The sequence below is a fragment of the Neoarius graeffei genome, chromosome 4 (genome assembly GCF_027579695.1).
Source record: "Neoarius graeffei isolate fNeoGra1 chromosome 4, fNeoGra1.pri, whole genome shotgun sequence".
Lineage (NCBI taxonomy): Eukaryota > Metazoa > Chordata > Actinopteri > Siluriformes > Ariidae > Neoarius > Neoarius graeffei.
Genome location: NC_083572.1, coordinates 82,716,083 through 82,731,459, shown reverse-complemented (window position 1 = coordinate 82,731,459; position 15,377 = coordinate 82,716,083). Strand labels below are relative to the sequence as shown.

Sequence of the window (15,377 nt, the reverse complement as noted above, 5' to 3'; positions counted from 1 at the left end):
GGGGACGACTATATTCTTTTAGCTATTTCTGTTTCTTTTAAATACTTGATGTATCTGACTTGACGCGCTCCGCCATTTTGTTTTTCTCTATTCACGGTATAGGAGCTGATAGCCTAGTAGTACAGTAGCCAATCAGGGCGTGAGATTGCTCATCTCCAGTGAATGTGGATAGAATATCAGCTGTCTTCAGGCAAGAGGTAGAATACATTCTGGTCAGGTCACCAATCTGTCGCAGGGCTAATACAGTAATAAACAACCAACCATTCACGCTCACATTCACACCTATGGACAATTTAGAGTCCATGTGCGGTGTTTTGTAATGTCTTAGCTCTTTATGTTGTTTTATTTATTTATTTTATTTCTCATTTTCTTTCTTTTGTATGTACAAATAGTTACATACATTTTTTTATAAATGTTCGAAATAAATAAATAAATAAATAAATAAATAGAGTAGCCGGTTGACCTAATCCACATGTCTTTGGACTGTGGGAGGAAACTGGAGCACCCAGAAGAAACCCACACAGGCACAAATACCCCTTTTCCACCAAATCAGTTCCAGGGCTGGTTCAGGGCCAGTGCTGGTTCACAACTCATTCAACTTGCGAGCCAGCTGAGAACCAGTTTGCTTTTCCATAGCTCGGGGTGCTAAGGGGAGCCAGTCAGTTACGTCGCTGCGTTTGCATAAACCTTGGCGCAAACATCGAAACAACAACAACACGGAGAAGAAGCAGCAGCAGCAACAATAATGGATGACTGCTGCTTTATTGCATCCATGATATCTCGTCGCTTATTTAAAAATGGCGCCCTCTCGCGGTCTTGCTATTGTTGTTGGTCTTAACAACTCCGCCCCCTCGCTGACGTAAGCAGTTCTTTCCTCTGGCCCAGCAAAGAGCTGGTGCTACCCTGGAACCGGTTTTTCTGGCCCAGAGCCAGTTCTTTGTCAGTGGAAACAGAAAACCCGGTTCCAAACTAAGCACTGGCCCCGAACCAGCCCTGGAACTGATTTGGTGGAAAAGGGGTAAGAGAGAAAGAAAGGCCCTAATCGGCCATGAGGTTCAAATGCATAACCTTCCTGCCATGAGGCAACAGTATGAACCACCAAGCTGCCCTGTTTTACATTAATTATTAATAGTTCATGCATATTTATCTCAATGCAGGTGTACCTTTCTGGGAGACGATGTTGCATGAATTTTTTTGGCCTCCTCAAAAACTTAAAGAAAATCAACACTTGTGTCATTTGGTTAATTTAATAGTCCAGTCAATAGTGTTATTGGACAGACTGCTCTCATGAACACATTTGCCCTCATAAATGTTCTGTTGTAAGCAATATTTGGATAGGAAAATCCATTGCAAAAGAACGTTGTGTAAATTTGCATAACCATGGGGTTGGCACACATTTGCATAAAGAAAAAAAATAAAATAAAAACTTTGTACCACTTTCAGTGACATTCAGTTCCTTGAAAAACACGAAGAAACAGATGAACCATAAGCTCTACTATACATTTTCAAAATATCGAATGGCTAACTTATACATTTTGGATTGTAGTGCACAAGCTGATAATATGAAGCCCTGCTGAAGGAGGTGTTTGAAGCATCACCTTTCACACTCTGAAAAGAAAAAGGCAGACAGGAAAAGTGGAGACATACAGCATATGACGTATGCTTAAACTCTTAAGATCTGAGAAGAGAGAAAGTGAAAGAAACAAAACATTGCTATATTAAAACAGAACATGTCAAGAAATATCGGTTTATCTGGTACAAATGTCCCAGAGAAAAATGTATGAGTAGCTGGGGTAAAAAGAAAGACAAAATAAATCAATTTCTCATACATACTATTCTATGCCTCTGTGAGGAACCTGTGGGGAAAACATCGAAAAGTGTGAGAGATTTGGCATTATTGAGCACCATACAGAATACATTCTACATTAACATCACCCAAAGATCTGACAAAAACTGAGATCCAAGTTTGATGCAAGACGCTGCATATGATGTTAGAAAGTTGAATCCACTTGTCAATATATATATATTGCTTACATATTGGATACAAATGGTCTATTCATGTATTTGAGAATAAAATGAGATGAAAACACTACGATGAATCAGACCTGTGCAGTCTGAGAACCTGGACAAGGCAATGAATATAAAGCACTTAACTATTGCACAACACAAATCATTTGGTACATCGTTCTTGCCTTGCAACACTGACTAAAGGTGTAAACCTCATGGAGTTACTGTATTTCCATTGTGCTGACATTTTACAAGATAGAATATAAATCTGTTGAATTATTTTCCCCCCAAAAGCTCAAGGATATATAAAGATTATAGTAACAGTGCATATTTAATTAGAAACTTGACGTTTCTAATTTGCTTCACCCAATACTTTAACAGTTTGTGCGTACTTGTGCATAATATTACGCAACTTAAGTTCCACTTTACTTCATAAAGTTCAGTGAACCTCAAAATGTTTTTAACACAGTAATGGGTTCCAGTGCACATCCAAAATGTAATTCCAAGAACACAAATTGAACTTGGGATAAATCAGGGCTGGCAGTAGCGATACTTCCACATCCAGGAAGAATCATGTTTGCATTTAAAAAAAAAAAAAAAAAGATTGCTTGAAAAAATACTGGCATAGTAGCTCAAGGCATTGAAAGAGAAAACAAATCTGTGTGTATATATATATAAATAAAAATTAGAACATTAATCTGCATATTTTAAACAGCACACTTCACTCTGTATCTCCAGTACAGAATATATTCTCAGCAAACCAACAATAAAGAAATGAACAGATGATTAACCACCTCCATGTGACCATGCCTGTACTGGGGGAGCCTTTTCTTTGCAGGTCTTTGCGGTGTTTGAGGTGAATTCTCTCCTTCTCTATAGTGCGAACACCTCCCAGGCTTCCTGCAGTGTCAGTAATATCCTCCTCCTCCTTTTCTGTGCCTTGCAGGCAGCGTGGCTCTACTCTAAGGTCCAAACTAGCAAATGGGCAGACGCCGGTAAAAGTAAATGTAACCTAAGTCTTTGGGGGGCCTTTCTGACAAGCATACTCTATGATCATTGTATATCACCCATCTAAAGAAGGAGGAAAAGAAGATTTGGTGATTTGTGAGGCAGCTACAATATTTTGACTAGATGTGAGTGTAATCAAAAAATATTAAATAATTTTCGAAAAAGAATCTTACCTTCCTTCCTTCTTGATATGACATACATAATGACCAGACATTGTTGATGTTCCCATGTGACTTAGGAAGGCAAAGAGTTCATACCCTATAGTAAAAGAATTGCATATCATCATTTGAGAACCATAGACAAAATAAGACATGTTAAAATAGACCCCTTGCACTGACATCACACTTACATTAACAACCATTGCTACCCTTGTCCTGGGGGACAAGGGAACTTTGTTTACATAGTGAAGGCAAGCGATATTGAAGATGTCAGACATCTGTAGTTTGAAGAAAATTACAGCTAAAAAAGCTTTACTACCGAATTACTTGGATAATGCAAGTCAAAGATGCAAAAGATAGAGATACGCGGAAATTAGAGTTTATTAGTGGTTATGAGGGCGGTACGGTGGTATAGTGGTTAGCACTGTCGCCTCACAGCAAGAAGGTTCTGGGTTCAAGCCCAGCGGCTGACGAGGGCCTCTCTGTGTGGAGTTTGCATGTTCTCCCCGTGTCTGTGTGGGTTTCCTCCGGGTGCTCCGGTTTCCCCCACAGTCCAAAGACATGCAGGTTAGGCTAATTGGTGGCTCTAAATTGACCGTAGGTGTGAATGTGAGTGTGAATGGTTGTCTGTGTCTCTGTGTGTCAGCCCTGCGATGACCTGGTGACTTGTCCAGGGTGTACCCCGCCTCTCGCCCATAGTCAGCTGGGATAGGCTCCAGCTTGCCTGCGACCCTGTACAGGATAAGCAGCTACAGATAATGGATGGATGGATAGCGGTTATGATCCATACAAAATTCCATGAAACAATTGGAGTGACGATGTAGATTTGTGGCCTAGCATTACCTACATAGATGTTCGAATGTACCTTCTCACTGCATTTTCTCTGTTTTAATTAAAAAAAACAACAAAAAAAACCCTTGTCATTTGCTGGAAGAGAAGAGCAGGGAAGATTGAGAATCAAGTGGGTGTGATAAAATAATCTCATCTCATTATCTCTAGCCGCTTTATCCTTCTACAGGGTCGCAGGCAAGCTGGAGCCTATCCCAGCTGACTACGGGCGAAAGGCGGGGTACACCCTGGACAAGTCGCCAGGTCATCACAGGGCTGACACATAGACACAGACAACCATTCACACTCACATTCACACCTACGGTCAATTTAGAGTCACCAGTTAACCTAACCTGCATGTCTTTGGACTGTGGGGGAAACCGGAGCACCCGGAGGAAACCCACGCGGACACGGGGAGAACATGCAAACTCCACACAGAAAGGCCCTCGCCGGCCCCGGGGCTCGAACCCATGACCTTCTTGCTGTGAGGCGACAGCGCTAACCACTACACCACCGTGCCGCCCTGATAAAATAATAATAATAATAATAATAATAATATTCAATTTACATAGCGCCTTTCTCACACCCAAGTTCGCTTTACAACTGGGGTGGCGGGGAGTCCACCAAAAGAGGATCAGGGTGTAATTCTAATGGCATAGCTACCCACAGTCCCACCAAAAGGTGCACAAAGATAAATCCCACGCTGCCTGCACAGCTGCCACGCCGCCGCCAAGCAACATCGCTCAGAACACCACACCATGGATCCACAAAGCAAGCACAGAAGCACTGCCGCACAGAGCGTTGGTATGTCCCAAACCACCTGGACAGCCACTGTGACGCCACAGGGCAACGTCGCTCGGAACACCACACCAAGCACAGAAGCACCGCTGCACAGAGCGCTGAACAATCCCGATGTTAAAAGAGCAACAAGCTCACTGCAGTCCATAGTGAGGAGCACAGGCATCACCCATGGCAGACAAAACATTTAAAAAAAAAAAAAAACCATCAAACTATACAAAAAGAAAAATAAAAAGCTCTGGTGAGAAGCAGCAGCCGAAACGTGCACAGCGTACTCTCTACCGGAAACGGAAATGATGACAGGTACAAGTACTTGGCTTGTTTACACTTGGTACTAATTTTTGTAGTGTCCTAGCAACCTACTCAAAAACGCATACAAAAAGCCCAGAAATGCTACTTACTTGGGCAAAAACGATACAGGATTTATCTTGTAGTGTCCTGAGCCGCAGATCTTTAACCCAGCCACATATAAAAAGTTGTACGCCTCCATGCTCTTCCAGGTTTTCATCTGTGTGTTCGTGTAGAACGATGTCTGGAGCACCAGACAGTTTGAGATGTCGGGGAAACTCAACGGATGGATAATTTTCCAACTCGTAAGACAAATCCTTCTTTGTTAGCATGTAAGGATCTAATCCCATTGCAAAGAGCAACTTTCTGAAGGTATCTTGACTGTGCATTGGTCTCTAAACTGCAAAAATAGTTAGAGATTGTTTCACAAGCTCTTTGCACAACTGCAGCCGAATCAGTTTGCCTGACCACCACTTCATTCACCGGAAGCAAACTCACAAGCAAAATTTATGTGACTGAATACAATCTATATTCTATTCCAGGTTAAACACTCACAAAGAATGACTGAAAAACCTTTAACTCCGCAGACTGTCAGTGAAAAAAAATGGTAAGATCATGGCCACACACTGTGCCTGTATGGCTGGCTTTGGAGAGAGCTGTTCTCACATAGCACTGTTGTGGGCTCGAAGCTGGAGTGAAACAAAGGGATTCACTGACAGTTACAGATAAAAAGGCATACTGGGTTTTTTCAAGTGCTGTGAAAAGTCTCCTACTCCCAGATCAGAGATATTTCCTTTCTCAAGAAATGCCCAAGTCAAGTTCGTAAGCCACAATCAGAAGTTCAAGACAAAGTTCCAGGGAGATGGTAATACCACTTATCTTTTTCTTTATTTGAACGTAAGGAACAACCAAAAACGGCACAAAAATGAACCATGTTTTTGAGACAGATTAAGCCTTGCTTACAGGAAAGACGGTGTCTGGTTGTCCCCCAGGAGAAATTATCACGTAATGTGTGACATCACACGCAAAGGGTCTATACAAATACAGAACACTGAGAAAGTAATACATGCTTCATAACCTTCACTTTGAACCACTGTAACATGTTGCTGGCTGGCTGTCTTACATACCAAGAAAATAAGACTCAGAACACATAATGCAAGTCTTATTCAAGCTAAACTGGCTGCCAGCTAGGATCTGGGACATCTACGGAGTCCTGCTTGAAAAGTTTAAATCTCTAAATGGCGTATACTGCTGAAACAGTAAGAGCTGCCCTGAGCTCTCGGGTCAGTTGAGACAGATCTGTAAATACTGTACTGATGATCAGTCACAACTCAACCTATAGAACTGTTACATTTCCCATAATCTCTGGAATAGTGAGTGTTCCTTTATCTTGGTAAATGTACTTTCATGATTTGTGGTCATTTCGATCGATGGAATAATTTTATCTGATTATTATTTGTGTATGTAACAGTAATATTTCTATAGCATAGTTTAAATTCAGCTCTGGTGATTGAGTTGATGTTGTTTGATGAGAAGGATACTCACGTCCAGGGCCGTCTCTAACACGTGGACTACACATTTCCTGCTCTGGGGACAGCGTGGAGTCACTGTGTGTGTTGGGATTTGAGAAACTGGTATCATTGGGTTCAGTGTCAGCCATGTCAGACATAGCCTCGCTCTCTTCTTCACTCTCTGGGTGAGTAAAGATCCAATCTAACGCCCGCTCCAGGTTATTATTCTGTAATCACACAAGCATGACACACAGACAGAGAACTGCACATCAAAAACAGTTGTGGGAACTACTTTATTACATATTTACCTCGCCCGGGACAGAGTCCACCAGGGGGCAAGGTATTGTTTTCGGTGGGGTTTCTTTGTACGGTATGTTTGTTTGTTTTATTGTTAATGATATTACGGGAAAACAGCTGGACCAATCTTCATGAAACTTTCAGGATAGATGGGCATTGGTCTCAAATAGAACCTCCAACATTTTGAGGGTCATCCGGTCAAGGTCACCAAAAAGGTCAAAATTGTTTTTTCACAATATCTTCCTTCATATTCATTCAGATGTGTTTTGATTGGCTGAGAGGAGTACGGTGTGTTCTGATTGGCTGAGAGCAGTATGGTGTGCAAATGAGAACCAGAACCATGTTTACTGGCCAAGTATGTTCACACACAAGATCAAAATCAAGGTCACCAAAAAGGTCAAAATCATTTTTTTCACAATATCTTCCTTCATATTCATCATAAGTGCTACCGGGCGAGGTTTGTTTTGGCTGGCAACACTTGTAAAACTTTGTTTTTAATTGCACTGAAACTTGTTTATCACCTCCACCAAGAAGGTTATGTTTTCAGTACAGTTTTTTTTTTAATCTATTTGTTGGTCTGCTGTAAGCAGGACTGCGCACAACCTACCCACCCGATTTTCATGAAACTTGATGGAAGGGTATAGCATGGATCAAAGAAGAATCCATTAAATTCTGGACAGAATCTGAGTCACGGGGCGAATCCACAAATTTAGTTCCACTTTCGTTAACATTGCGAGATATTATATTTTGGCCTCGGAGGAAGTCTGCACTCAACAATGCCATACACTTGAAATTCCAGATGATGTCAGTAAAAGTTCAATAGTGATAACGAAGCCAATGTAGAAATACAAATGACTCAATATCACAATCCAGATTCACAGGTACCAGTAATTTTCTGATATAGCTACAGTACACATGTAGGCTGGTTGCAAAACTAAAGCAGTCGTCATGGAGTACTAGGGCACAGTGGTTTCAAAACATGTCTTAACGTGAAAAACAGGCGGCTATGGCAAGCCGTTTTAACATTTAACAGCTAGACTAAATATGTATCGCTGAGATCTGTAATTCAGTTCTTCATAGTCAAGAAGAACATTTCAGATATCCACAATGACATTCTTCCGAGGACAAAGGACATCACTTTTGCTATTCATGTATATAGGGCTTTCAATTTCAGATATCCACAATTGCATTTTTGATATTCAGAATGAATGTTCTGGATATCTGCAATAGAATTTTTATGAGGAGAAACTCCCATTTCAAATATCTACAAATTGTATCTAATAATGGGGCAGCCATGGCCTGAAGGTTACAGAAGCAGCCTTGGGTCCAAATGGTCACAGGTTTGAGTCTCAGGACTGGCAAGAAAAACGTGAAGGGAGTTGAGTGAATGAACAGCACTTTCCCTTCTCTCTGTATCATGGCTGAAGTGTCCTTTGAGCAAGGCACCTTAGGCACACTGGAGCATAGCTGCCCACTGTTCTGGGTGTGTGTGCACATGTGTGTGTTCACTGCTTCAGATGGGTTAAATGCAGAGGAGGGATTTCATTGTGCTTGACTGTGCATGTGACAAATAAAGGCTTCTTCTTCTTCTTCTTCTTCTTCTATCTACAATTGTTGCTCGTCATTACTGAAGTGAAGCAATTATTATTATTTTTTTGGATATCCAGGACTGCATTCTTACTCGCCATAATTCTAAGTGTAGATATCCGAAATTGCATTTTTACTAGTCACACTGTATTTCTGGTTATCCAAAATGGGGAAAATTACAATTATGACTAGGAAAAACTGGATTGTAAATATTTGAAATATCTGAAAATGTTCTTTTTAACTAGGAATAATTGATTTACATGTATTCGAAATACATATCCAGTCTAGATATTAAATATTAAAATATCTTAAATATAGTTTTGACTAGTATAATCAAAAATTATAGATATCTTGAAATAGAATTTCTACTGTTCAGAAATGTTACTGGGGATATCTTTAATTAACATTCTGGCTAGTGCCAACACAATTTTGACAAGGAGAAATGCTATTAAGGACATCTAAAATGTAATTACAGACAGGAGTGTGGTTTGGTTAAATGCAGCGTTGTAGTCGAGTCAGTAAACCTCAAGTACAAGTCCAGTCTCGAGTCTCAAGTGTTCAAGTCCGAGTCAAGTCCAAGTCATTAAAGAAAATTGAGTCGAGTCTGAGAACAAGACTCCACCCACACCATTTGACGGTGGCTGTTGCTGCTTTTATGTGAAACCATCTCTGCTACTGTGTTGGATTAATGTTACTGCTTGACTGCCCCATTTTAGTTAATAGACTACAAATAAAAAGCTTGTTCATCGCTCAGCAAGCCCCGCCCACTATCAACAGGGCAAATAACATGAGAGAGGGTAACACTAGCTAGTTCCTCGCTCAGCAAGGAAGCCCCGCTATCAACAGAGCAATGAACATAGCGTGTCACTTCCTTCTCTGGGTGGAGTCTTACCAAATGACGATTGAAGATCGAGGTTGTCCCCGTCGTCTCCTCGATAGTTCTTCTACATACGGAACACATACAGTAGCAGTGCATTTTTTCCCACTGCACGAGAAGTCTGTATAAGCAAAGCAGACAATCCTAGGGGATTCTCTCCAAGCATTTTAGTGCCATTAACATTAGTTTGCTCCTGAACATGACGTATGAACAGGTGAATGTGCATTCTCTTGCACGAAATTAGTATAAAAATTAATGTAGATATAAAAATAAATATCTTATGCCAAATTATGACGTTACAAAAAATAAAGAAAAAAATCAGAGTCCTCGTCTCTAATTTACGAGTCCAAACGCAGTTAATGCATGAGTCCGAGTTCAAGTCTGAGTAATCAGTGCTCAAGTCTTACAACTATAACAAGTCAAGTCACAAGTCCTTAAAATTAGGGCACGAGTCAGACTCGAGTACTACAAGCCTGGTTAAATGTAAAAACAGCTTGCCATAGGCTGCAGAATCAGTGCCAGTAAGTACGACTGGTCCAGACTAAATTGGGTGCAGATTTGCTTATCATAGAAGAGGTGACTGTTGTCCTTGGTGGAGGTCTGCGCTCTCCAAGTGCCCTTCTAATTGTTGCATGTAATGGACAGAATAGTGTTTAAAACAGGAAAACATTTCTTATTACATCACAACCTAATATCATCATTAAACATCTTCCTCAGGCATAAAGGCTACCGATATTAAAATTCCCTAATTAAATCATTGTGTCACTGCACAGTCACAAGCCTCATTAAGGCACAAGCTATGGTCGGAAATAGTTGTGTGAGTCACAGCAGATGCCAGTTCTAAAAACCAGTGTGGCCTGAGATGCTCTCATTCTTCTGACCCAGTGTAGGACATGGAGGTTGAACACTTCCTCTTGTTGCTTGGCTATTATTGGCCTGCTCTATATGAACTCACCGCCTCACATACCCTGCCTTCTTGGTAACTTGCTGTTGAAGGGGGTTAAAAAAAAAAAAGACTAAACTTTGTGTAACAATGTCAAAACAAGGATGATTTTGCCTCTGCCACATCAAGCAAACGCAGTGTTCCCAATTAAAACTACAAAGGATGACATTTAAAATTATATTTAGGAAATTATGAAGTACACATACTCTTATGGATGCTGCTTCTGGAGTATATTAATCTCTTAAACACTTAAGAAACACCTGACTTCTCACTTTTGTACTTTTCCTAATGCAGCTCCTATATAATACACAGTAATTATTAAGATAAATAATTGAATAATAAACCAAAAAGAAGAAGATATTAGAAGAAGACACCGACAATAAACCTGGTCTGATACACAACATGACTTCTAAGTTTAGAAAACCATACGACGTTATTCACTAAAATAGGAATCAATACATCAGCAGGACGAGAAGCTGAATGTTGAATTTAGCAGCAGGGATGCGGGATAGGGTCTCACATGCCTGTCCACTGAGTGTCTTGTTGAAACAGCAACAGCATGCCTCAACTTGCTTTCAGTTCCCCTCATATATGAATAGGAGAACTGGATACAAGACTAATAAAACATTCTCAGGAAATAATCAATACAAACTACCATATAGACCATTACAGGTCCTTATATCCAGATGTTATATAATTAACGTCCTTAGTTTTATCCAAAATATGCTTATTACCTCTGCCAACTTTGTTGGAGGAGGTGATGTTTTCACATCCGTTTGTTTGCCTGTTCCCAAGGTAACTCAAAAAATAGTGAATGGATTTTGATGAAATATTAAGGAAAGGTGGGCCATGGGCCAAGAAAGAATTGATTTTAGATTTTGATGCAAATCTGGATATGTACGCAGGTCCAGGATTTTTTTTTGCCTGTTCCCAATGCAACTCAAAAGGTAGTGAATGGATGAAACATTAAGGAAAGTTGGGCCATGGGCCAAGGAACGTTTGGTTAGATTTTGATGCAAATCCAAATATGTGGCTTGGCGGAGGTATGGACTCTGCAGAGTGTCCTTCTAGTTGCATACATTTTGACCCTCCTATGAATTTTTCTGCTTTTTGTAGTGGTATAATCTGGAACTGAGAGAATATATTTGTATAGTATGTCTTGAATCTACACAAAGTAGTCCATTATATTGAAATGAGAGGAAAATCTATAAAGTTTGCAAAGTTACTGTATGTTCAAATAAAAAGGTTGTAATTTCATAAGTATTGACCCTAGTTGCTGTGAAAGCCCTAAATTAGCTTTGATGAAACCAGAGAATTAGTTGAATGGTGTTCACCTCTTTGAAATTGATTAATAGTTGAAAAAGTGTCACATGATCGTAATATAAATCCACCTGTTCCTGGAGGGCCCCAGAGTTTGGTACAGAACCAATCTAAACAAACATCATCATGAAGAACGAGGAGCAATCAAAACAATTCTGGGACAAAGTTCTGGAAAATTGTTACTAATTGTCAGATATATCAAAATATCCCAAACTTTAAACACTTCGCAGAGCACCATTAAAACAATTTTTTTAATGGAAAGAATGTGGCACAACTGCGACTCTCTTTAAAGGTGAGCATCCACCAAAAGTCAGAAGAGCATTAGTCAGTCAGTAGTGTAATCTATTTATAAACTCAATTAAGGCCATTAAAATCCATTAAATTTTGTGGAAATGATCATTAAAGGAGAACTGAAGTCATTTTTAAACTTGCTTTATTTATTAATTAACGTGTTATTCAATTACTTTTTCAGTTTTAGTAAGCTTATATCATAACTCATATTGGCAACTAATTGCAATTAAATATTATACTTATTGGCCTATTCGGTTTTTAGCCATGATGAATTTAGTTCGTTTGGTCCACACCAGGCGTCACTTATCCGCGCAATCTTCACAAGACTTGTGAGAGACTTCGAAACGTGAAGTGTCAGCCAGGTGTCAGTGCCGCTATTTTGAAAACTGTTTTCCAAATAAAATATTGCATAAAAACGAGTTTAAATGACTATTACTGCCTACTTTTTTCAAACTTTCCTGATTGCTATCAAAACAAACAAAACTTCCGGCTTGATTACATCAGCATTCGAAAGAGGGCGTGTGCATCTTTTGACAACGTTGGCAGATGTTGGTCACTTTGATTTCCGCTGTACGTTTTACTTCCGTCCTACAACGTCTCGCACAGGTCTCAACGAATCTCGTTTACAGCCATTGCTTTGACATATGGACTGATATATTACATAGCATATTTCAAACACTCATAACTTGCTATAGCAGTGACAAAATAGCTATTAAAAATGCATTCCTATATTTAATAAAACGAGATAAATAGAATTTTGATAATAAAAAAAAAATTTGCCTTCAGTTCTCCTTTAACAATTATTCACCAAAGGTGAGATGAATATCGGTAAATTATAAGTGAGACGAAGTCGAGGTTATTATTCATCGATATTCACTGAGGCTGAGGTGAATAATTGTTTTAGTATAAATACACAGGTGATTGATTATATAAATAAATAGAGATTTTTTTTTTAAATAATTTATTTCAAACTTCAAAAGTGGCATGCAAATGTAATGTTCACAGACTTGTGTCACTTATCTATGCCAACTCACATAAAATACTTTGTTTTGAAATCAATAAAATATCTTACCTTTGAATAGTTTTAGACCAAACGTCATAGCATCTTTAGTGCTTTTAGGAACAGCATTTTCTTTCATAATTACTAATTCTTCCTCACTTATGGTGGCAAAGCAATTGGCCGCCATTTTGCCAAGTTGCTCGAGGTCATTATCAAGAAATAGCCCGAATCTCTCGACCAATCAGTGTGCAATTTCCTATAACCGCCTCCGTATTTGTACGGGGGGTGGGGGGGGGGGTGTTTAATGCTTCAGCAAAGCATTGCAATCAAAAAAACAATGATATACCGCTCAATAACGAGGCCAACCCTGAGGCACAATCCTGATGATTGCCTCACTTCCTCACTCTTATTCAGTAACTACGTTATCCTTATTATGGTTGCTGTGGATCTGGAGCCTATCCCAGGAACACTGGGCATTCAGTGTGAATACACTCTGGATGGGATGCCAGCACATCACAGGACACCATATACACACATTCACACACTTAATTACAATCTAAATTGCAATTTAATCTAAAGGCAATTTATTTTGCCAATCCACCTACTGGGACATTTTTGGAGGAGCGAGGAAACTCACATGGACACAGGAAGAACATTCACAAAAACTCCACACAGACAGATACCCAAGTTCAGGATTGAGCCAGGTACTCCGGAGCTCTGAGGCAGCAATGCCTTTAAACGTCAAAATTTCAATAGGTTCCTTATACGAGGGCAAGTCAAATAGTACTAAGATGTTATAATTTCAAAAGGAATTCAAAAGAATTCAAAAAAGGAATACAAAGAAGGAATTCTCCGATGGAAACATCGCTTGCAGAAGCGTTTAGACTTAAATGGAGGATATGTAGAGAAATAGCTTTGTTATTTTCATAAATAAAGATTTTTTTTCACTTGTCTTAGAACTTTTTGACTTACCCTCATATCTATACTCCTCAAGGAAGGCTGTCTGTCTCTGTCTGTTCACCTATGTAAATCGACATGGCTGGACCCACGTACTCCATACTTAATACATGGATTGGTGACACCCCAGAGGGGCCCAAGACAACATTTTCGATTTTTACTAATCCAACACACTACTCATTTCCCATAGGCTACATGCTCACGCTAACACACTGCATGCAGTCTTAGCAGGGAATCTCCTCCCCCACTCGCCTGGGAGTTTTGATTGTACCTCCTCGCCGGAGACTTTAGCTAGGGCCAAGTCTACGTCTCCTCAGTGATGGGAAATAACTACTACGTCTCCTTTCTTGCATGGGTAATAACTGCTGGTTTTATTTTGAAGTATAACTGACCGACTCCTGAACGGTGACACATTAAGCTAACAGGTGTGGTATACACAAAAACAATAAACAAGAAGGGATCACTCACTGTGGCCTTCAGGGCTCGAATAGTGTGATGTCTGGGGAAGCCCATGGAAGTGAGGATTGAGATGCTTTCCTCAGGAGGCTGGTTATCCAGAGGGCTGGCAGTGGGAAAGCTGGCACTGGGCAGGTCTGCCTCCATGTATGAAGGAATCGCAAGGGGCTCTGCAAAGTCTGTAGAAATCGCAACAGTTCTAAGTAAGAGCCTTCTGGCAGCCGTACATATGCATGACAGGGTGGATATTTACATCAACAAGCAACTTAATACAGCAGGAAGTCTACGGCATGTGTATCCCCCCCCATTAGAAAGTAGCATGCTTTATATGTGTCATGTACAGTGGATATAAAAAGTGTACACACCCTGTTAAAATGACAGGTTTTTCTGATATTAAAAAAAAAAGAGACCACGATAAATAATTTCAAAAATTTTCCCACCATTAATGTGACCTATAACCTGTACAATTCAGTTGAAAAACAAACAAATCTGTTAGGGGGAAAAACATGAAAAAAATATAGCTGCAAGCAGCAATGCGGGGCCAAGCAGGATGACCCAGCCTAAGTTGCCATGGCAACAGAAAGAACTGACCAGGCAGACGGTCATAGGCACGCACAGGAAGTGTTTACAAGCAGAAATGTACCTCCAACCAGATGGTTAGAGGCATGCACGGCTTCACCGTCAAATTCGATTGACTGTGATGGCTGAAATTACTTCAAGTGTACTAGGTGTGTGTGTGTGTGTGTGTGTGTGTGTGTGCTAAAAGACTGCTGAGATATGAGCTCAATTATATATGAGCCAAAACACATTTTGGAAAGTTATAGCGCCCCCTAATGGCCAAAGTGCACCAAATGTGGTATGGGCACTTATGGAGGGGTGGGGCATAATCCCACCAAGTTTGGTTAAGAAAGATCAAAGGGCTGCCGAGATATGAGCACACGTCCTGTTTCGCGTCTGCACATCCAAGTTTGATTGGCAGCCACGGCCAAACGCTTATGAAATTCGAAAAACCGGGTAAGTTTTTTGTGCAGCTTAGTGCAACGTTGCCATC

The 15,377-nt window shown here is 40.2% G+C and overlaps 1 protein-coding gene across 9 annotated transcripts in view; it reads right to left on the bottom strand.

The window, feature by feature from the left end:
• Positions 1–1,228: 1,228 nt before the first annotated feature.
• The window catches only part of usp13 (ubiquitin specific peptidase 13), a 73,809-nt gene continuing 59,660 nt past the window's right edge, over positions 1,229–15,377 (bottom strand). For 6 of the 9 annotated variants that reach the window (XM_060919851.1, XM_060919852.1, XM_060919853.1 and 3 more), the window contains 4 exons: positions 14,339–14,505; positions 6,633–6,825; positions 3,189–3,273; positions 1,229–3,078 (listed from right to left, as the gene is read on the bottom strand). In XM_060919851.1, coding sequence (XP_060775834.1) covers positions 2,982–3,078; positions 3,189–3,273; positions 6,633–6,825; positions 14,339–14,505 — 542 coding nt within the window. In that variant the 3' untranslated portion in view covers positions 1,229–2,981. The remainder of the gene's footprint in view (positions 3,079–3,188; positions 3,274–6,632; positions 6,826–14,338; positions 14,506–15,377) is intronic. The other 3 variants (XR_009654579.1, XR_009654578.1, XR_009654577.1) reach the window with 3 other exon arrangements.